We start from the raw sequence: 23,847 nt of genomic DNA on the forward strand, positions 1-23,847 counted from the left end.
AATTATGATAACCTCAGTCAGGATTTTTTTTCCTATGTGTTTTTATTGCTCTTAGGGCATGAAAAACAAGAATTAATTTTTATTTATTTTTTTTACAATTTATTTTCAAAAACATCTGAGATTTTCAGATGTCCACTTGAGTGGACAGCATGCGGTTATGGTTTAAACTGAAGATATACTGTATTAAATATTTGACAATAATCAAACAGATAAAGTATGTGAATTTAACAAATTAATCAATACAATTATATCAAATTATGTGAAAACTATCAAATATATACAAAAAATATAAATGCGAAATATTGCAAAGGCTTCATACAACTTCATACAAGTTGCACTTCGCATATCTTTGATATCAGAACATGAGGACGTGATTCCATCAGAATTTTCTACAGCCTGTCAAGGTACAACTGTGGAAACCACTCAGATGCTCCCTCCAGTGCACCAGAGTATGGAGATTCACCCTTATTAGCTGATAATTCTGATTATGTTCAAGATGGACATGCACATTTCTATCATAGCCCTCCTCTGAGAAAACCTAGCGATACGTTTTTTCAATCTCATCTGAAATGATCAGTGTTGGGGGTAACGCATTACAAGTAACATGCATAACGCATTCAGATTACTTTTTTGATGTTACAAGTAAAGTAATGTGTTACAAGTAACATGCATTACCTAATCAGATTACTTTTTGATCTAACAAGTAATTAACTACAAGTAATGTGCATTACGTAATCAGATTACTTTTTGATGTTATGAGTAAAGAAACGCATTACAAGTAACATGCATTATGTAATCAGATTACTTTTTGATCTAACAAGTAAAGTAATGCATTACAAGTGTCATACATTATGTAATCACATGACTTTTTTCCGATGTCAATGAAAATTACATTCTAATAATACAAATACATTTATTTACAGTTAAAAAAAAGTCACTGCAGATTAAGTTTTTAAGTTTTAAGTTTCAAAAACAATATTCACATTATAATTATGAATTGTAGCTGAAATATAGCAATTGATGCATGACGTCCACTACAGTGGACATGTGATTAATCAGAGTTTTCTCTCAATCTAAAATCAAAACTTGGAAAATTTTACTGTGATATGACTCATTAGATATTGCTTGATGCTGCAATATTTTTTTTTACCTATAAGAGTCTCCTAGGATAGAAGGAATGGGTGGATATTCCGGAGTAACTTGGCATGTCTGACTGACCCTTGGCCATCTTGGTTTGGAGGGGGGGAAAAATCAAAACACAAAGGCTTGCCACTTGGTTGCAATTTATCGGATGATACACCAGGGTCCAATGAAGAGGCTGATGTGCAACTTTGCCATAAAAACCCGTGCAAATTCAAGAAAATGCTTAGCTGTCCACTGTAGTGACCACTATGCGTGAAAGGGTTAATTAAGATAATACTTTTATTTATCAAGGACTTCTTAAATTGATAAAAAAATTTCTTTTTCAAATACATGCTACTCTTTTGAACTTTCTATTCATTTAAAGAATCCTGAAAAAAAACTCTCATGTTTCTACAAAATATTAGCAAAAACTGTTTTAACATTGATATTAATAATAACCATTATTAATAACTAAGTACCAACGATAATCAATAATAATTGAGCATCAAATCAGTAGCCTATATCAGAATGATTTCTCAAGGATCATGTGACTGAAAACTGGAGTGATGATGCTAAAAATTCAGCTATAGGCTACCATCACAGGAATAAATTACATTTCAAAATATATTCAAATTGAAAACAGTTATTTTACATTGCAATTTCACAATATTACTGTTTCATATACATAATGAATGAATTACTTTAAAAAATAAAATATGAATTGAATAGTTGAATAGTTCAGTCATTCACGGTTGCTAATTGATTTATAGAGCAAACACCGCCATCTGCTGGTATAATGTGTAACGTCTCAACGCAGCCATTCTCTCCCCTCTCTGTCCATAATGGTTTAACCCGTTGCCTAGGCACTCGGTCCAAGCTACTGAGAGCAGCTGCAACAAAACACTTGGGTAGGCCTCATGAGATATTATGACACTCTACTGTTGCATCAATATTTGCAAACAGACAGGCTTCATTAACACTGTCAAATCGATGTTGAAGGATTGCGACAATCTTAATTTGTTTTATTTTTAATAGCCGTCTGGAGGATATGAAAAGAGGCTCGTGCGTAATACCTGCGAACTAGCCCGCTAGCCAAAGTTAGCGAACTGGGACTCTGCTCGGGTTAGAAAACTTTTTATATTGCATTAAAACCCCAAAGAAACGTTATCCCTGTCAAATATACCCTTGACTGCAGATATATTGTGAATATGAGAGAGAATTATTAGATGACTGATGATAGTGGATTTTGGATTAGGCAGAAGATCATGTTTAGTTATTTGTTACATTAGTGTAAGTTATATAAAAGTTGTTGCTTAAAGCTGTATTGTGTTCATTTAACTTAAGTTACAGGCATGTAAACTACGGTAACATGTTGAGTTCTGTTTTATGCCTTTCTTTATTTTTATAATGAAGTGATGATTAGGTCAGAGACTGCCATGGGCGGACGCAAATGCTGGAAACCACAATCCAAACTTTGTTCTCATAAACACTCTTGGCTAATTTGCAAGTGATGCTCGGACTCCAGTTCAGCTCTACTCGGCCATGGAAAAAAGAGAGGTATGGTGTCCTCGTTTTTGTACTTATAAATATGATAAAAGTATAAAAGGTTTGTAAATTGAGACCATATGTAATATGCTTAAAATGGCCATTGACAGTGCGACTGTATGGCAGTTATTCATCACACACACACACACACACACACACACACACACACACACACACACACACACACACACACACACACAGTATCTCCTCGTGAACGTTTGCTTAAATTGTTGCAAAAAGTTGCTTCCCCAAACTATTATCATCAGATACTAATAATCTTAAGATATTTATTGCATTATCACGTTTTCCTTATGTAATAAAAGTTTAGTGGTTCTCAACCTTTTTGTCTTGATATGTCTGGTACTTCCACTGTAATGACAAAGCTGCTTGTTTTCAAAGTTTTTTTATTCTCAGAAATTGCACAGTTGATCTAAAGTAATTATATATAATATAAATTATATAAAATTCATTAAAATTGTTAAATTCTGTTATTTCAGTAGATTGAAGAACTGAGTCTTCTTCAGGTTCAATAATGAATTTAAATGACTATGATTGTGGGATAAAGTTTTTAAAAAGATTTTTTACTTTATGGCAATTTCTCTGCAAATCCTACATATAAGAATTTCAACATATTTCAGAGCTTAATATAAAAATAGATGTTCACTATGGAAATTTCCATGGCTTTATGATGTTATTAGTTTTTGTAACTTTTCCATGTCTAGAAATCTCACCTTCAAAATGTCCTCATATATGCACCAAGGGAACCCCAGTTCTTAAAAAAAAGACAGTTTTTGAGGAAAATAATAAAAATAAAAATATGATGTCAGTTGTCATCTTGATTTTTAGCTGTTTTAGCTTATTTAAAAGCTTGCTTTGTCTTATTTTAAATAATGTTAAGCTATCTTGCAATCCCCTTTCCGGCCCCCTGGTTGAGAATCCCTGATCTATGCATGAATTAAATTAAATTTATTTTGACGCATTTGCAGCCCCTTTAGAAGTTTAGATGCCCCCTAGTGGGCCCTGGCCCCCCATTTAAAAACTGCTACTGAAACAGTTACAGTATAGAGAGATATTAGGCACCTTCTGAGACGGGCTTCACACCGAAAGAGTGTTTTAAGATGGTGTCGGGTAACCCTGGCCTCATTTACACTGTTCAAAGAAAAAAAAGAAGGCTCATTGTTTTGTTTCCTCTGAAGGAAAAGGAGCTGGACGAGATCACCCTGCGCTTGCACAGGGACGGTGTGTCCCCTGAGGCTTCAACTGAGGAGCGTGAGCGGCACCTGTGGCGTTTGCTCCAGAGCAGTGAGGGCAGCCTGACTGCCGCCACTGAAGACCTGCAGAGTTTGCGCACACAGCAGGCCAGCGAGATGAGAGAGGTGAGCCAGCAGATGGCAGGCCGGGCCTCCACCCCAAAGAATAGCTAATCATGGTCTCCCTCATCAACATTGTAACATGACGACACTGTTTCCTGACCAAAACAAGCTCCTTCTGTAGCTAATGCCTTTGCTGTGCCGACTGGTTGTTTGATGGGTTTTTTTCAAGGTGGAAAATTACGTGGAGCATATTCGAAACATGCTGGAGGAGCGGGAATCTCTTACAGCGGAGTACGAACGTGACAACGAACAGCTCCGTGCTGAACTCGCTCTAATGAAACACCAACAGGGTGAGGGTTTTATATTGATTAAATCATTTGATCATACTTAAGATTGTGTTCGTAGTAAACAATGTGCCTTGAAGTTTTGTCCTTGCCTGTGTTTCGAATAGCATACTTCTCATACTCATTTCTGCATTATACATACTTTTCTGTATCCTTAGAATAGTTTTCTGTATACAGTACTTTGGTCTAGAATAGTTTTCTACATTTATCAAATGTGCAGTATATAATAGAGCATTCTGTGTAGAATACTGTATCCCACAATGCAGTGTGCTTGACTGGTTCTTCCATGGTCCAGAAGTTATATCAGCCACAAATTTCTTAACTCATTTGATCTGACAACCAAGAGTCAAGGTGTTTTTACCAGTGGCATTTACACGACACCGTTTTTCAACTAAAAACCAAAAAAAAAATTGTTATGCAATTGTTTGGCCGTTCATTTACATGACAATGGTGTTTTAAAAACGGCATACTGGTTTAAATCGCATTCTGGGGTGGGAGGGAGGGGTGCTACAAAGTGACATCGCCACCTACTGGACTGACATAAAACAGCATTATTAGTCGTTTTCGCGAATCCGTGTGAACGGGGATCGTTTTGACAACGTTGTCGTCTTTACGCAAAAAACTTTTCCGTTTTTAGCATGTTGTTGTGTAAATTTACTCTTAGAATAATTAATATATTATTGTAGTATTTATTAATATTTTGATATTAATACAATTTGATATTAATAAATGTTTTAGAATTTCATTGTATTATTAGCTATTATATTCATATACTGAATTATATTTCAGTTTTAATTTTCATTTTAGTCATTTTATGTGCTTTTGCCATTTTTTCCATTTAGCTTTAATTTATTCTTATTTCAGAGTTAGTTTTAGTAATTTTAGCGTTTTCAAATTAAACTTATTTGTGACCCTGGACCACAAAACCAGTCATATGGGTCAATTTTTTTGAAATTGAGATTTATACAACACCTGAAAGCTGAATAAATAAGCTTTCCATTGATGTATAGTTTGTTAGGAAAGGACCATATTTGTCCAAGATACAACTATTTGAAAATCTAGAATCTGAGGGTGCAAAAAAAATCGAAACATGAGAAAAATCGTCTTTAAAGTTGTCCATTTATGTTTGCGATTTTGCTGCATTCACTCACAAAAATAAATGTTTTATATATTGACGGTAGGAAATTTACAAAATATCTTCATGGAACATGATCTTTACTTAATAGCCTAATGATTTTTAGCATAAAAGAAAAATCTATCATTTTGACCCATACAATGTATTGTTGGCTATTGCCACAAATATACCTGTGCTACTTGTGACTGGTTTTGTGATCCAGGGTCACATTTTATTTATTTAGATGCCATTTTAACATTTTTAATTTCAATTTAAGTTTTGATATTTTTTATCTAATAGTTATAGTTTATTATATTTTATTTTAGCTTTATTTCAATTAACAAAAATGATTATTATTAATGAAAATTAATGATTTATTAATTTTTAATAAACAGTAACAACACTGTTTTTTGTTTGTTTGTTTTTTACATAGAATTTGATTTAAAATGCAAAATAGTGTGTTTCTTTCTATATTTAGTGTATATAGCACTAAGTAGTATGCTAGTATTCCATTCGCAACATAGCTCTTGCGTTCTGCTCAATGCTCAACTTGAACCCACTTATAGTCCAGTTAGTGGTCCTTACTTACGTCGTGTTTGTCAGACTCCCAGTGTAAGGAGGTGGTGGAGATGCTGGAGCAGGAGGGTCTAGCGGACATCAGCCAGAGCAGTGCGAGTGAGCAAGTGGCCTATCTGCTGGTGGAGAGAGTCACTCTGCTGGAGAGACTAGAGGCTGCTGAAAGAAAGCTGGACACCCAGACCCTCACCGGCAACCTCAGAGAGGTGCATCTACAGGTACTATGAAAAATAAAGCCTGACTTCTGTAATAGTGTTCTTAAAAGTGTAGGTCAACAGGTAGACCATTATGCAAAGGCTATATTTAATTGCATTTCATATTTAAATATTATTTAATTGTGTGTATTTAGGATACAGAAAAGGCTTGAAGAGCACATATCAATATAAAATGTATACCTTGAATGAACTTTGGATGAAAGAATGCATAAAATGTAAATATTTATACGGTAATAATGGCAATATACTGTATGTGTTACAGTATACTTGATAGTGACACATCACTTGTGGCTTATTAGTTTTATGGTCATTTTAATATCTCCTCTTTTATGGAAATCAGGAGGAGCTGGATCATATCCGTCACGCATTGGAAGAGGAACTTAGACAGCAAAAGGAAAACATGAATGAGGTGAGATGATCTCAGAGTGGCCCTTGAGCGGGCAGCAATTTCAAAAGCAGTGTGCTAAAGTCATGAACTCAAAGAATGTCCAATATCAACAGTGTCTCATTTATATTTAAGTGTTTCATTGTCCATCTCTCTGTATGTTGTGCATCATAATTTCTCCTGATTCTTTGCCCCTCCCTAAATGGACAGGAATCATCAGTTCAAAGTCCTTGGAGGAAGTTCTTTGGTGCGCGCAAGGCGACACTAAGAGCACAGAACCTTCCTGTACGTTCCCGTACCTTTCATAACTTGATTGGACTCATAAAAAAGGCATCACATGAAGGTTAAATCAAGAGAGGCGGAACCTTCCGTATTGTCCTTGAGAGGATGATCCACTTAAAGCAGATTAAGGCAGCTCCATGAAATAATGCATGCCTCGGTTGAACTCAAAGCAGAGAATAACAACATGCTGAGCCTAGCATGATAATATTAACACTTCTTATTTTCACTCTAGACCCTAACAGCACTATGGAGCGCTTTCTTTCAGGGTGGTTACTAACCAAAGGCTGTTTGTCCCAACGTTACTGTTGTCTCTGATGGTTATAAGGGAGAGAAGGCACATATTAAACTCCGTTCACACTGGAACATGATCCACGTTCAGCTTCACCTGTGTTCTGTGGCTCATGCATGTTAAAAACGCATGGAGGCCGACATGCTTCTTGCTTGTCCACCCAGTGCAGCCAGGTTTATGTCTCACTGAAAGCTCTGTCCCCTGTAGGCCCACACTGAAGAACTCTGCAAAGAACGCACAGAGCGGCAGAAGCTGGAGAGGGATCTGGAAGAGGCATCGAGTCGTCTTGCTATGGCACATAAAGAGATTCGCCACCTGACAGATGAACTAGATCTTGCTCGTAAGGTCCAAAACTTGTCTGGTATGTGAATAACAATTCAGATTTTGATATCAATAAGCTGATAATTATTTTCATATTATGGTAATATTAAAATAAATGTACATACATATATGAAAAATAAAATACTAAAAATTAAAATCAATCATTTTTAATGCTACAAGTGAATTTAGGCATCACACCATTATAATGGACAGTAGGCAAAATGGAAATAATTTTGAGATTTGCTAAAGATTACATTTAACCATGTTGTTAAATTTTCAGTGTTTTGAAAGACTGAGCATTAGATGCAGTGTTATTTTAGTATTTTTTATATACTATTAATATTAAAACATTTTGAATTAACTTTTATTTTTATATTTCAGTTTTATTTTTTTCAGTTTTAATTTTATTGAATTAATTTTAGTAATTTTATTGTGTGCTTTTGTCATTGTAATATTTTTTTTATTATTTTGTAGATTTAATTTATATTCATTTCAGTTTTAGTAATTTTAGCACTTCAACTTTAATTTACTTAATTTCAGTGAGTTGCCTTTGGAAAATGCCTCATTTTCAACTTTTAGTTTTTCATCTAATTTTTATATTTTAATTCAATTAAAGGCACTAGTCAGATGATGGTAAATGTAATTTAAATGTAAAAAAAAAAAAAAAAAAACCCAGAGGCATTGAAATTAAATATCCAAACTGATTCCGATTGACTGATTAACTGATGATCACTTTAATATCAACTGATAATTTTTGAATTTATTGTGCATCCTTGCTTATTTGTTATGCAACTAAACTGACTCTTTTCCCCTGTCGAATGATAAAACAAACAAAATTACCCTGAACAACCTGTAATGGTGGTGGTGACTTTTTCATGACCAAGCATCACTCATGCGGTCTTTAGAAAAAATCAGTTTCTTTAACTGTTTTGTTTTAATGCAATATTGTAAACCAAATTTTCGTTTCAGTACCTGACCTGCAGAAAACTGGGGAGGAAGTGGAGCAGTTAAAACAGGAAGTGGACAAGCTTAAACAGTGTGGTGAGATTTTGTCTGCAGCAACATATCGCGTCACACATTTGCAAGTTTATTTATAAAGACACTTCAAAGAACTACAGCGTAGACAAATCATGGAAACATTACAAAAGATGTCTTCTGGTTGTAAACTCTATGTTTTACAGATATGGTGGAGCTGCAGAAGGCCAAGGAACGCAATGAACGACTGGATGGGGAGATTCGTGCGCTGAGGGATAGAGTTCGCTCATTGGACACAGAGAGAAGGACTCTTCTTAACCTGGCAAGAATAATTGTTTTTAAAATTTTATCTTGGTGCCATGACATGTTAGATATTTGCAATATGCAAACACAGAAATGTTATATTTTGCAATGTCGGTTGTGCCACAGGTTGAACAATCAAAGCTGCACTCGGCTCAAGGGATCAACGAGACATTAGAGCACAATAAAATATACTCTGCACAGGTAGATATACGTTCTACTACAATCCTCTCTTGAAGGGGCTAGTTTGCATGTATTGCATGACACAAGTAATTTAATATTTGTATAGTTTCCTCTCAGAGCTTACAGATGCTTTTTTTGTCAGGGTGTTGGGAATAATGTTAATGCGGATTCATCAGTGGTTCCAGACGATGAGACACTCCACAAGAGGTGAAGCTTTGCCCTCCTTTATCTAACTTAAAGCTGTACATGTCATTGCTTCCACGCTTTAAAGATGCTGATATGGCAGTTGTATTTTGGCAGGTGTCGGAGAGAGTCTGAAGATAAGGACAGCCGCCTGCGAGAGCTGGAGAGGAGGTTGCAGAAGCAGCAGCGGGAACACGAGGAGTTGGTGGAGCGGAACGAGGAGCTGGAGGCACTGCTGGGGGAAGCGCAGAACGCAGCGAAAGACGAGCGAGAGCATCATGAGTGTGAGATAGATGGGTTACAGAGAAAGGTATGTTTTTAGTCGTGATGTTACGGGGCTGAAATAATCACCTGAATTTTTAGGATGACTCTGAGTTTGGTTCTAGATTAAAAGTATTGAGGAAGAACTGAGTAAGAGGGATATCAAGAAACTTGAGAAGAAAGATGAAGATCAGGTTCGAGGAACTGACTCTGAGGTAAAGGTCGAAGGCCTGTTTACACTAAGGAGAATAGCAACCTCATAAAAATCACTTGCACCCTCTGATTATGTGGTAGAATATCACTGATCTTTTAATCCAAAGCTTAGTGAGAGCATTCAAGAAAGGCTGAAGTTCCTCGAGGGTCGTCTTGCTGAAGAAAAAGGTTGGAGGAAACAGCTGGAGGTGGATCTATCTATATCCAAGGCTGCGCTCAAAAAGGAAAAAGAGGTAATATCATTGTCACACATGACTCGTTATAAAATACACAGTTTAGAGTCCTGGAAAGCCCATTTTTCATATTGCATTTTGCATTTGTTTAGAATAATAATAATAATGTTATCTGAAACCATGAACTGCACATAAATGCTACATGTGGACAGGTCATGCAAAAAGACCATGAGGAGCTGAAGAGATTACGTGTGGAGGTCCAGAGACTAGAGGTAGAATGTCGACAAGGGAAGACACTCAACAAGAACCTCACGCAGATTAAAGGAGAAAAGGGAATTTTGGAAGAAAAGGTAATAAAAATTAAGGTCATTCATACGTTTAAATCACAAAGAAAGCAATCCATTCTGTGATATTCTTCCTGTAGCTTGCAAATTCTCACTGAGGCTAAGTTTGTACTCTGCAGGTGGCCCAGTTGGAGCGTGCTCAGACACGACTCCAGGACAACCTGACACTTCAGACAGAGAACAGCCGGGCTGAAGAGGACCTGAGAGACAGCAGGGGACAGGTGGTAGAGCTTAAGTCCATGGTGGACAAACTGAGAACAGAACTGACTCGACTAGAGAAGGAGCACAACACTCTAAGGTAAGGCTCTCACAGATACTACAGATCAACTCTGTATGACATTAAAATGATAAATAATTAGCTCCTGGACTCAGTAGAAAGCATGGTAAGATGCACTTTGCCTGTTTAGGGATGAGCTGATGGAGAAGCGTGGACAGGTGATGCAGCTACAGAGAGAGCTCAGCGAGAAAGCCCACGAGAGGCTTCAGACTGATGGGGAGAAAGAGAGACTCAGTCTGGAGCTCCTGCATGTGAGACAGCAGCTCCAGTATACCAGAGAGCAGACACCCAGAGCATCACTGGAGCAGACGGCCAACCACAAGCCTTCTGCACAGGATGAGGGGGTTTGTCAGGTAAGGCCTGTTTCACACTGGATGTGTAAGGGCCCATATTATTCACACCGAGGCGCTGCTGCAGTGCCGTGATTGTTTCGGCGCCGAGTCTATTTTTTGCTGCGCCACTCACTCTAAATTAAAGCCACAGTTCATTGTTCTTGGTCAAAATTCATCTGGGTTAACAAGAATAACACATTTCACCATAAAATCATATAAGTGAAGTGTGTGTTTCACATAGTCACCTTATGACTTTCAGCACTGTGACAAAAAAAATTAATAAAATACCCCAAAACACATGCTGCTCCTCTAGCTGGCCTGTGTGAAGTCAGAGATGAGTAAGCTACACTCCACCCTGGAGGAGGAGAGACAGCTGGCTGGCCAACACCAGCTAGCCCTGCAGGCCCAGATCAGTGAAGCTCAGGCCCGAGCTAAGGTCAGCCCTGCTTTCCAATCTTTACACACCCACACGAACATATTCACATTCATTTTTATTTTCATTTATGCACAAAACATTTGTATAACCTGCTTAATTGTATAATAACAATATTGTTTTTTTTTGTTTTTTTCCCCTGTTTGCTATGCATACTGTGGCCATTATGTGGTTGTGCACAGGCTCAGGACTCACTCCTAAAACAGAAGGGAGAGGAGAACAAACAGCTGAGACAGGACCTGCAGAGAACTCAGCACCTCTTCACCTCTGCTGAGCGAGAGCTACGCTATGAAAGAGAGAAAAATCTGGACCTTAAGAGACACAATGCACTCCTAGATCAGGAGAAGATCAAGGTAAAAAAAAAAAAAATCTCTTAAGTTTCATTTGAAATTAATGTGAGAGATTGCATTAGATTAGATAACAACATATGAACCAAGTGGCATTTGTTTTAAATAAATATAGTGGATGAAATTTACTTTGATATTTATTTACATAATGCATAAGGAAATGCTCTTATGCTTAAAACTTTTATATTGAATATAATTTAACTCCAGTCTTCTGTCACATGATCATTCAGAAATCATTCTAATATGCTGATTTGCTGCTCAAGAAACATTACTTATCAATATTGAAAACAGTTGTAGAAACCATGATACATTTTTCAGCATTCTTTGATGAATAGAAAGTTCAAAGTAACAAGCATTTATTTGAAATAGAAATCTATATGTATTATTATAAATGTCTTTACTGTCTCTTTTGATCAATTTCCTCATACTTTAGAATGTTATTGAATTTTTTTAAAGAAAGTAGGCCTAATTTTAATTTTACTAATTTGTTTGTTTTTATATTATGTCGAACATGGGCTATCCCTAGTTAGATTAACACAGGACTATTGTTAATGCTCAGAAACTTTATGTTTCTGCTCTTGTTCTTTAGCTGTGTGCGGAGCTGAAGCAGGCCCAGGCCAAAGTAGCCCAGCAGGAGGGCAGCGCAGCGGGACAGGTGGCAGAGCTGGAGAGACTCCAGCAGAGAGCCAGAGATCTGGAGCTGGAGATGGCCAGAAGCGCTCAGAACCGACAGACTAACAGAAGCTTGATGGAGGAGCTCAATTCAGAGAGGGCACGTGTGATTGCTGCTGACAAGAAGGTGTGTGTTCAGTGCAGGCTGAAATTCTCTTGTTCAGAAGTATAACAGTTATGAAGAATGTCTTCAACATCTCTGCAGGTCGTAGATCTGCAGCAGCAACTGAAGAACGCTCTTCACCAGATACGCCTGGAAGAGGCCAGAGCAGGAGAGACCAGCAAACTAGAAAGAGACACCAGAGACATGTCTGATAACCTGTCTGCTCTCAGAGCCCAACTGCAAGAGGATCAACTACAGAGGTCAGACGGGTCACTGCACCACCAGCCAATATTAGTGGTCGACCGATAAATATATCACTTTTATTTTTCAGATTGCAACACCTGAGCGCAGATGCAGAAGAAAGTAAAAAAACAAATATAATATATTGTATAAGTATAAGGTATTATAGCGTTGGCCTTTCTAGTGTTAGTAATAGAAAGGCAAACGCTGTAATATTCTTTTATACCGTTGCCATTCAGAAATTATGCATCATTATCATTTAAACATGTTTTTGAATGTATAAGAAACATTTAACTCCACGAACCTCGCAACCTTTGGCAAATCTTCTGAAGTGTGCGTTTGTAGTCTGCTCAAACAGCAACATTACACACTAGCTAAAGTTGAAAAAGTGTAAAAGCATAATATAACCCCTTTAACCTGTTTAAAGCCAGATGAGACAGCACTGACAAACAGGAGAAACGCTGTGTGCAACGTTACAGTCTAAAGGCAAATCCCCATCATTTACCATGGATTTACTGTAGTAACACTAACTGCACCATGGTATTGTGGCAGAAATGTGGGATATTTATATTGAATTTTACTAGACATGTATTAAAAGTATTAATGGAATATACTTACTGTAGCTATAGCATTTGTGCATTTGCTAAATGCTAAATGTATTTAGGTTACAGTTTTTTATACAAATACCATAGAAACAATTTTACCATGGTAGTGAGATGCTATATGCGTGGTTTTTACTATGGTTATCATGATCTAAATGTATTTTACTATGGAAGACCAATGGTTCATTATAATAAAACTCGAACAGTCAAAATATTTCAAATTTACCTTATAAAAATAAGGGTGCTACAATTTTTACAGATGTTACTATTTTTTTCAAGCTACTGCCAAATGTTTGTCATGTTCTGACAATAAAGAGTAGTTTAAAACCACAGTTTATGGTCTGGTTTCTACAACTTTCACTTAGGAGCAAAAATCTGCCTTTAAACTAAAGAAATAAATATTTGACATTTATCATAATAATTATCGATATCGACTGATATGAAAAAAAGTATCATGATAATTTCTTTTGGCCGTATCGTCCAGCCCTAACAATAAGTATTTGTACCTAATAATTTTTTTATGAAATAATCATGGTAAGTCACTTAATATAAAGTGTGACCATTGCAGCAATTGTTGCATGTGTTACTTACTATATAGTGGACTTTACAATGACTTTCTGTGTTTTCTGAAAGGAAATTACTTGAGCAGAAAGACGAGGAACTCCAGCAGCAGGTGCGCTCATTGCGGGCGAAGGAGGCGACTATGACACGCACCAACTTGGAGATGTCACACCGCACACAGGAGCTGGAGACGCGGCTGCAAGTGCTGGAGAGCGAACTTAACACAGCTAGAGAAGAGGTTTGTGAGTTGAAACTATCATACTAATTGCTGAAATGATACAGTGGAGCTGCTGACCATGAAATACCAATGTGTCCTGCAGCAGAGAGGCGGTCAGAAGAGCTGCCACAGGCTGGAAGAACAGCTTCTGTCTTCCCAACATGAGTCTGAGAGACTGCAGGAGGAACTGAAGCTGGTTGTTCAGCAGCTTGACACTCACATTAGGTATCATTATTCACTGGGTGGACATTATACTCTTAAGGCTGGAATACAAAACTTTTGCCCTGATTTGCAGTCTGGATGAGTCGATGCTAGTTGCCAAAAGATTTTAGGCAGTTGGAGTTCACAGATTTCATAGATATATCATTAACAATGTTCAGGAGGAAGCACATTCAGATAATCTACCCAATCAGCACGAGAGGAGGCCTATATAGCCAACTTACTTCTGTCCCATGACAGTTTTCCAGCATCCCTCCTCCACCCCAGCTCCTCACTCTCAATTGTTCCTATCCCAGCCAGGGATACGGGGGGAGTAATCTGTGTTCGGGCCAAATTCTGAGCTTGGAGCCCTCTTCTCAGACAGCACGCCAAATATGCATTATATCTGGTTATATGTTAATGTGAACTTGTGAAAATCGTGTAGTGTAGGATGGACAGGTTTTTTTTAAGCTTCAGACTTTGATTCCATCCAGTTGGAGGATTTCAAACAGGTTTGATATTTTGAGCCAATATTAGAACATGTTGACACATCTCCTTGCAATAAGGCACATATTTTTGCATGTGTTCGTGTTCAGAACGACTTGAAAGTCTGGCAGTGTGTGAACCTCAGTTGTTTAGTGTATGATGCCCAGTTTTTCTCTGGAACCATTTACAAAGTCGGCAAGTGTATGATGTGCCTAGTGTTTTAAAATTGGTTCAGATTTTTTAAGTATTGTAGTGTATTACAGCCTTTACTCTTACAGCAAATAAACTGTTTTAAAAGTACACATATTACATGCAATGTGTTAATATGAAATCATGAAACTCGTGTCCTGCAGGAGACACAACGAGAAACAGTCTCAGCACAAAACCAAGTTGCGCAGAGCTAAACAAATCTTCATGAAGACAGTCGCCCAACATGAGCACAGGATCCAGCAGCTGGAAAATGATCTGGCTCTTGCGACAAGTCTCTCAGAGAAAGTGAGTGTTTTCAGACCCGACCTTCAACACTATATACTTAACATGTACTTCACCTTGAGTGTGTTCCACTATGAGCAGGAGAAGGACTGGATTAGGACTGTGACAGAAGAAAACGACCAGCTCCTCCTGGAGAGACGAGAACTTCTGCAGCGAATAAGTGAAGCTGAGGAGATGGGAAACAATGGACTGAGAACTGCCACTACCATCCAGCAGAGGTAAACATCTCATTACCCTGTACAGTAAAGCACAGAAACATACTAACTGTCTCTTTGCCCTGTCTTCTCTTAGAGTTAAATTTCTGGAGATGGAGAATAAAGAGCTGCAAGAAAAAACTCTAACATTGGCCAATCAGATAGGAATTTTAGATCGTGCATTGAGAAACCTTCAGTCGATGTGTACTGTTGAGGTACACATTTATTTAGCAGTTGTTCTTTTTATTATAATTTAAATAAGCATTTCAAATTTGAATTGCACTGATGCTTTTATTTTGTGTTTTTGTCTTAGGAGGTCAAGAAAATGTTTCCTTCTGGAGCTCATCATGATAGCCTGTTGCGGACATCAACTCCAAGGTATAATTCAGAACTTTTTTCAGTCTTCCAACCTACTCAGTATTTCTGTTCCCAAATATAGTCAAAAAAGTATAAAAATACATGGCACACAAAATACGGTGTGATATAATCTATTTCAAGAACTCTAAATCTATTTTTATAAATATTTTTCTTAAACTAATTTTATAACTAAATACTTTGATTCAGGAGAGACGCATTAAATAGTCAGAGGTGACAGTAGACTTTTACATTGTTAAAAAAAATATTTTTCAAATAAATACTTTAAAAAATATATATCGTTTTTTTGCACTTTCTATTCATCAAAGAATCCTGATAAAAATGTCATCACTGTTTCCACATAATGGTTCAACATTTCCACTTTTTTTCAACATTAATAATAAGAAATGTTTCGACCAAATCATCATATTAGAATGATTTCTGAAGGATCATGTGACTCTGAAGACTGGAGTATTGATGCTGAAAATTCAGCTTTGCCATCACAGGATTAGATTACATTTGAAATATATTAACATAGATTTTTACACAATATTACTGTATTTCTGATCAAATAAATGCAGCCTTGGTGAGCTTAAAAGACTTCTTTTAAAAAACATAAAGAAAATCTTGCTGGCCCCAATTTTATAAAGGGAGTATATATCTTGTCTCATCTGCCATTTAGATGTATTTTTCCGCTGAGGCTGCAGATCAGCATGGAATTATTTTACTGTGTCAGTGAAAAAATGGTGACGTCTTACATTGCAACATCTTGCTCTAGTCCACAGCCTGGGCTTTGTGACTCATGGGGAATATTGGATGCCATTCGCAAAGTCAAAGTGGGTGAGTCTGGAGTGAAGAGCCTAGAGATCTCCTCGTCTGTGCCCGTTTCACAGTCCACTGAGATAGGCTACCTGAACCTGACCTCACCTGTGGCTCCCAACAGCAGGTTAGAGCAGGAAGAGAGTCTCAGTGCCACAAGCGATGAGGCCTGAGGGAGTTACAAAGACTGTGAAATGCCATTACAGAGTTTGCCAAGTCACTGGATCAGTCAAGCGACTGTAGAAGGGTAAAACGTTGTTTAGGTGGGTAAAACATAGACAACTTGCTCAAGAAATAGTTTCTGTGGCACCATGACTGTGTCATGTTTGAAGTCTTCAGTTCATTTCCTTATACTTCAATTGTTTTTTAAAGCGAGTGTGAAGAGATGTATTATTGCTCTGGCTCATTTCACCTGCGTTGCATTGCCTTTGTGGCTCACGTAGAGTCAGACTAGAATGCATGAGATTTTATATCATTCACAAACATGATACTTCATTGGATGCTATGGACAATAGCCTTGTCACATCTGTAAGATGCCATATGTATTTTTTTATACATTTATCCTATAATGGTACAACTGTGGAAAAGCACTTAAAGCACTATTAATTTGTGTTCAGATGGTACCATCTACAGGTCTTTACAACTGAAATGCACTATTGCCTTTGGATAAGCAGTAAGTATTCAAGATCAAGTTGAAATCAAGTGTTTGCATGTGTCAGCAGACCTTTTCTCATATTCTGTGCTGATTTTACGTCAAAACCTGGTGAAATGTTACATGGAGTTGAGAGTACTAGACTCCTTTAAAGCTAAAAGCTTGTACACTACTACCATTTTAAAGTTTTAGGGTCAGTAAGTCAGTAATTTGAAAGAAATGTATACTTTTATTCAGCAAGGATGCATTACATTTATCAAAAGAGAAAGTAAATTTTTACATTGTTACAAAATATTTCTATTTCAAATAAATGTTTTCTATTCATAAAAGAACCCTGATGAAAACATATCACGGTTTCCACATACAAAAAAAAAACAAAAAAACAATGTTTCCACCAAATCAGCATATTCAGCTTGAAAATTCAGCTTGCCATCACAGAAATAAATTACATTTTAAAATATATTTACAGTAAAAAAGAATTATTTTATATAGTTCACAATATTACTGTTTTTTGATCAAATAAATGCAGCCTTAATGAGCATAAGAGACTTCTTTCAGATACATTAAAAAGTCATACTAACCCCGATCTTTTGAATGGTAGTGTATCTGTGTTTAGTTCACAGTGTAAAGACTTTCTCTATATGGATAGTTGATCATCTATGTGATGTTACTTTTACATGTCCACTATTTATTTCAGTTAGAGGGCAAAAACTACAGCCATGAAATGTCAAAATATTTATTTAGACATTATGTGTAGAGTATATGCTTTAAGTACTAATATAAGCAGTGCGGTTGTGATTTAATTTATGCTGGAGAAAGGTTGGTTTGCTGGTATTATATCCCTCTAACAAAATGATTTGGCTACTGACAAGAAAACAGACCTGGTAGCATTAGCAACCTTACGGTATTGCTGTTTACTAATGGAATGGGTTGAAATGGGAGTTTTTTAAATATTATTTTATTTTGCATTCCCTTTGTGTTTTGTATATAGTCCTCAGAGACTGAAATGACCTGTGATCTGGGAGCAAAATCATCTGACAGATGAGAAATTGTATCACTTTGAACTGTGGCAAAGGGATCAAGATCCTGCAGTTGTGCCTGTACATTACGAGAGCATTGCACATTGTGTCCTGCTGCTATATGATATTAGGATGCAAATTTCACAAAATATTCATATAGGGCTCATGTCTTTTTAAATTGCGACAGACATCAGTGTACATGGTACACAATGACAAAGCATGTATTTTCTTAATAAACTTATTTTCATGATGCCTGTTTGATTGGTTATGTCAATCTGAGATAAAATTATAATTTAATACTCATAAAGCATTCAAAACTACTATTAGCAAACAAGCCTTTTACTGAACTTATTGTTCTCAAAGCAACAGCCCAATTCAATTATTGGCAACATGATCAGTGTTGGGGTAACACATTACAAGTAACTCAAGTTACTCAAGTAATCAGATTACTTTTCCAAGTAACTAATCAAGGAACCCATTTTACCTAAATGTCTGACCCATTCAACCATACGAATAAGCAAAAATGGCTGAAGTGTTGAACTTTCTTCTTCTGTGATCGAAATTCTTCTGCGAAAGGTCTGTTTGAGCTCCGCCATCTACGGTACAGATGTGAATTTGCATTTTCTTCAGCCTGAAGCTTATTTGTTTCAATTTCGCTGTGAAAATCCCTTTACATTTGCCAAAAATAGAACTTTTGTATGTTTTGTTATTAAAAAATAAACGAGCAAGCCCAGCCAAGGTGAGACAAAGTAAAGTAGTGATGCAATTAGTTACTTTTTGGGGGAGTAAGTCAATATTGTAACGCATTACTTTTAAAAATAACTTGTATAGGTGTTTAATGACAGTAAATACAAAACGGTATACAAGTGTTGCCACATTTTTACGGACGAGGATTAGGGCCAAGCAATAATAAAAAAATAAAACCATCTCAAGATTAAAGTCATTATAATGCGAGCTTAAACTCGTTAAATTTCGAGAAAAAAAGTCGAAATACAATCTTGAGAATAAACTCATTAAATATCGAGAATAAAGTCGTTGTGTTTCGAGAAAAAACTCGTTAAATTTCGAGGAAAAAGTCGAAATACAATCTTGAGAATAAACTCATTAAATATCGAGAATAAAGTCGTTGTGTTTCGAGAAAAAAATCGTTAAATTTCGAGAAAAAAGTCGAAATACAATCTTGAGAATAAACTCATTACATTTCGAGAATAAAGTCGTTGTGTTTCGAGAATAAACATTAAATTTCGAGAATAAAGTCGTTGTGTTTCGAGAAAAAAACTCGTTAAATTTCGAGAAAAAAAATATCGAAATAATTGTGAGAATAAACTCATTACATTTCGAGAGTAAAGTCGTTGCGTTTCGAGAAAAATAGTCGAAATGAAATGTAGAGAATAACGCATTCGATCAGAGTTCATTGCATAGCCTACTGAATAGAGGACATGGCAGAGTTGGATCACTTAGTCAAGCTATATTTTTAGACTTTCTTTCAGTAACAAAGCCGTCTAGGTCGGCTAGAGGAGGAGCTGTAGCCTACTATCATGGAATAATGTACACTTTTAACTGCTTAAAATTTGGATTTCGTTAGACAACAGCTCTTCTATAATGGGATAATGTCCACTTTAACGCGTCGCGTCATTTAAAGGGGAGGTCCGCGCGTCAATAAGTAGCCTAAAGCCTGTTTTATACTTCTGCGTCGAACTGCCGCCGTAGCTACGTCGTAGGCTGTGTGTAGCGCGCGTACCCTACGGCGTACCCTGACGTGCACCTCTCCAAAAATGTAACAACGCGTCAATTCTACGCGGACACAAGCGCGGTGATTGGTCTGCCAGAACCCCTCCCTCGGGGTTTCACACGCTCCCTAGGTGCGCGTCAACGCGGACAACGACACAGAAGTATAAATTAAAACCAACACGTTGCCTACGGCGTATAGGCTCCGGCGTAGGTCCGACGCAGAAGTATAATGAGGCCTTTAAGGCCTATTTATACTTCTGCGTCGAACTGCCGCCATAGCTACGTCGTAGGCTGTGTTTAGCGCGCGTACCCTACGGCGTACCCTGACGTGCACCTCTCCAAAAATGTAACAACGCGTCAATTCTACGCGGACGCAAAACGCTGTGATTGGTCTGCCAGAACCCCTCCCTCGGGGTTTCACATGCTCCCTAGGTGCGCGTCAACGCGGACAACGACGCAGAAGTATAAATTAAAACCAACACGTTGCCTACGGCGTATAGGCTCCGGCGTAGGTCCGACGCAGAAGTATAATGAGGCCTTAACGAATAAGTAACTGGATTCAGCCTCGTATGCAATGAACTCTGATCGAATGCGTTATTCTCTACATTTCATTTCGACTTTTTTTCTCGAAACACAACGACTTTATTCTCGAAATTTAATGAGTTTATTCTCAAGATTGTATTACGAGTTTTTTTCTCGAAATTTAACGAGTTTTTTCTCGAAACACAACGACTTTATTCTCGAAATGTAATGAGTTTATTCTCAAGATTGTATTTCGACTTTTTTTCTCGAAATTTAACGAGTTTAATCTCGCATTATAATGACTTTAATCTTGAGATGGTTTTATTTTTTTTATTATTGCTTGGCCCTAATACTCTTCCGTACATTTTCCAATTTTTTTAACTCAGATAAAAAAGTCATGCCATCCTTCAAAAGAAAAAAATCAAGAAATTGGTGTCATGGTACTTTCTGTATGTTTTCATCCTCTGTGTTTTCACACTCAAGAGTCCCTGAAAATCATTTGGTATTGCCATCAAAGTAAGGTCTTAGATCTAAAGACAAAAAGGAATCAAAGTTCAATCTAAAATCCTAAACAGGATCACAACTAATTTCTTGACTCCAATGTGTCTTAAAAAAATACAAAGGCTCAGATGTAACAGTCTGAATTTAATAAACAAGATAGAGATACAAAGTGTTCTTGACATTGATATTTTCTTAATTCACCTATCAGTCATGTCTGTGCATATTAAACAAAATCATTATATGGAACCACAATGCAAGACAAAGGAAAACGTGAATTATTTCAGAACATATGTAACAATGTCTTACATAATACATGTTAACAGTTAATTAATAACGATTACGGTGTTCCATGCGGAAAAAAGGCTTTAGAAAAAAACTGAAAAACATCGACATGGAGGAAGAAAGAGAAAGAAACCGGTCTTTCAACGATGATAAAATTAAGGCGTACATGAAAAAATGACAAGGATACCTATAAAAACAATGATCAGTACTTACAGAAAAACAAATATTAATAAGTTTAAATATACTAAACAGATACAAAAATGAACAAAGTACAGTATCTAAACCTTGCAATTTGCACTATTAATGAATACAGGGTATATTTTATAGTAAATGTACACGTCTTACTGATTTAAAGTGGATTTGAGGCTGAAAAAGCCAGGATTATACTTTAATGTAATAAACGATTCCTGGCAATGAGCTGAGGTTTTGTAGAAAGCACCAAGAAGTAGATCCTCATCAAATTGCTGTTGGCTAAAATGGCGATATTGGTCACATTCCCAAATATTAAAGAACAAAAATCCGGTTTGACCCAGTAAGCCATTACTGTGTAATAAATCACACATACTGTTTATATAAATCAATATTATATATATTTGGGGGAATTTTGAGAGCATTTGAGAGCAACAACTTGGTCCTTTGCAAACAGAAAAAAAAAAAAAAAAAACTAAATATACATGAATTGAACACAATAAGCTTAACAAATGACTGGCATGAATGACCACAAAAGTAAATTAATGTTGTAGAGCTGCAGTGTTGTGGCCTGTTGACATCGCATAAATCACATACACTAAGTGTGATCACATATGAACAAATTTGGCGAGAATAATTTAATAGACCAAGTGTGCTTTTAGACAGCTAGACATGTTTTATCAGCTTGTTTGCTGGTTTTGCTTGTGAAAGCAAAAAAAAAAAAAGAAAGAAAGGTAAACATACCAGATTAACAGTTATTTGTTTTGGATGAACTTATGTAACAGAAATGCCCTGGTGGAAATGAACACGACTACATTCAAAATTTGATTTATGACTTTAAACAGCATTACTGATGTTTTTGGTGTACAAACTTCCAATTTGACCAATAAAAACATTTCAAAATAGGTCACTGCAATTAGATTATATCATCTAAAAACGAATGAAAACTTTCAGCTATCCATCGGTGTAAGTTAATGTCTCAAGGTGCTTTTGTATCACTTGTCTCGGGAAGAATAGAGGGAATAAACACTTAATGGAGTTTAGAGGGCCAGCTACACCCTAAATGTGTAATTCAGTTAACACCACTGATCCCATGTGACACTTCTTCTGTTACATCACAACAAAAACCCATTTAATGGACATTGTCATGATGCAATTATGCCATTTAATTCAAAAATGGGAAAAAAGGACACTTTTTCTTCAAAATACTGTGATTGGAAATGATGGCATTTGCATTGCACACACAAAAAAAGGCCTTGTCTGAAAAACTGCATCTATGATGCAAACAACACAAGCTATTATTTTAGAGAGCGTCATATCTTATTGACCCTCTTTTATGTAAACGAATCGTCAAGGGGATTATTATTTTTTACAATTCCTTATTTGGGTCTCTTTTGCCAGTGTAAAAATACTAGGGCAATAACCATGCTCATAAAATCCATAAAAAATGGACCTCAACTCTGCCACCTCACGGCATACAGAACTCAAACATCACTTTTCATTTCTCAACCATGACCCAATACCCCTTATAAAAGGATAATACAAGCTTAAAGTGGAAGAAGTGTCACATCCACAGTAAAACAACACAATATCCTGTTAAAACAAACGATAAGGAGTAGAAGTGGAGACGGAAGCCAACAAAATCCCTCCGACTTTCTAAAACTAAGCTCGAACTCTCATAGCTGCTCCCATTCTAAAAAGATTCATTTTACTTTGAGCGAAACCACAAGGCTGAAAAAGTGCTTAAAGAGTATCTTTGGAAGTCTCCCTTACACACCTTTGAAACAAAATGTAAAAGTGATCACAACTGTGACATTCTGTTTTTGGAATAATCAATCAAATCCTTTTTGACTGGTGTCTGTGGTTGAATTGAACCAATTCAGTTCAGACAGCATTTGTTGAGTCTGTGGCCTAGAGGCTTAATATCACTAAGAGCTAAAAGGGGTAAAGACAATATCAGACTCAAATGTCCTCCGAGGTCTCTTATCACATTCTTCTTTTTTCTCAACGGAAGACCATCGTGGCAAACAAAATACCTTTTCATGGAAGAGAAACGTGAGGGGGGGAAGCTCAAATAAGTGAAATGCGTATGGGGATGCTGGGAGATTCTGTTCTCTGTGGGGAATGGTGGCTGACGAGATGCTCCACCACGGTGTGTTTGGACATGTGCTTCATAAGGTAGGTTTCCTGAAAAACAGAAGACGGTTTTATAATATGACGAGAGAGGTGTTTTCCCATACGTTGAGGAGGATCGGTACTCACTGAGGTGTATGCGCGGCCACACATGCTGCAACAGTACGATTTAGCGTTCTTGATGGCATGTGCGGAGAGATGGATCTGCAAGGAGGCCGAGTCTGTGTAGGCTCGGTAGCAGTTTGGACATTTGTATGGCTTGTCTTTGTTATGTTGTCTCTGGTGAGACTGAACAGGAAAAGAAATAAGGAAAAACAGGTTAACACGTTGACGGTAATATAAAATATTGACAA

The 23,847-nt window shown here is 36.9% G+C and overlaps 2 protein-coding genes across 4 annotated transcripts in view; one reads left to right on the top strand and one right to left on the bottom strand.

The window, feature by feature from the left end:
- Window positions 1–1,984: 1,984 nt before the first annotated feature.
- Window positions 1,985–17,011, top strand: ccdc30 (coiled-coil domain containing 30). Of its 2 annotated transcripts, XM_079850299.1 has the most exons (30): window positions 1,988–2,030; window positions 2,158–2,244; window positions 2,536–2,679; window positions 3,864–4,043; window positions 4,210–4,330; window positions 6,042–6,232; window positions 6,570–6,638; window positions 6,825–6,899; window positions 7,393–7,546; window positions 8,476–8,547; window positions 8,688–8,803; window positions 8,911–8,985; window positions 9,107–9,171; window positions 9,265–9,457; window positions 9,534–9,623; window positions 9,729–9,854; window positions 10,007–10,144; window positions 10,258–10,436; window positions 10,546–10,768; window positions 11,061–11,183; window positions 11,363–11,533; window positions 12,117–12,326; window positions 12,405–12,562; window positions 13,778–13,943; window positions 14,026–14,147; window positions 14,960–15,101; window positions 15,180–15,316; window positions 15,390–15,507; window positions 15,606–15,670; window positions 16,425–17,011. In XM_079850299.1, the coding sequence occupies exons 3-30, from the start codon at window positions 2,665–2,667 to the stop codon at window positions 16,636–16,638; spliced, it is 3,708 nt and encodes a 1,235-aa protein (XP_079706425.1). In that variant the 5' UTR covers window positions 1,988–2,030; window positions 2,158–2,244; window positions 2,536–2,664; the 3' UTR covers window positions 16,639–17,011. The 2 variants fall into 2 exon arrangements, with proteins under 2 accessions (XP_079706426.1, XP_079706425.1); XM_079850300.1 differs by lacking the exon at window positions 6,825–6,899 and having other exon boundaries at window positions 1,985–2,030.
- A 4,004-nt stretch (window positions 17,012–21,015) lies between these two features.
- The window catches only part of znf362b (zinc finger protein 362b), an 11,199-nt gene continuing 8,367 nt past the window's right edge, over window positions 21,016–23,847 (bottom strand). The window contains exons 8-9 of one of the 2 annotated variants that reach the window (XM_079848953.1): window positions 23,624–23,782; window positions 21,016–23,548 (exon numbers count right to left, since the gene is read on the bottom strand). In XM_079848953.1, coding sequence (XP_079705079.1) covers window positions 23,432–23,548; window positions 23,624–23,782 — 276 coding nt within the window. In that variant the 3' untranslated portion in view covers window positions 21,016–23,431. The remainder of the gene's footprint in view (window positions 23,549–23,623; window positions 23,783–23,847) is intronic. The other variant, XM_079848952.1, reaches the window with a different exon arrangement.

The sequence above is a fragment of the Squalius cephalus genome (assembly GCF_949319135.1).
Source record: "Squalius cephalus genome assembly, chromosome: 18".
Lineage (NCBI taxonomy): Eukaryota > Metazoa > Chordata > Actinopteri > Cypriniformes > Leuciscidae > Squalius > Squalius cephalus.

Coding starts and splice junctions, on each gene's coding strand:
- ccdc30 (XM_079850299.1), top strand. Junction 6,639..6,824: donor AAAAGGAAAACATGAATGAG/GTGAGATGATCT, acceptor CTAAATGGACAG/GAATCATCAGTTCAAAGTCC. Junction 11,184..11,362: donor AAGCTCAGGCCCGAGCTAAG/GTCAGCCCTGCT, acceptor GGTTGTGCACAG/GCTCAGGACTCACTCCTAAA.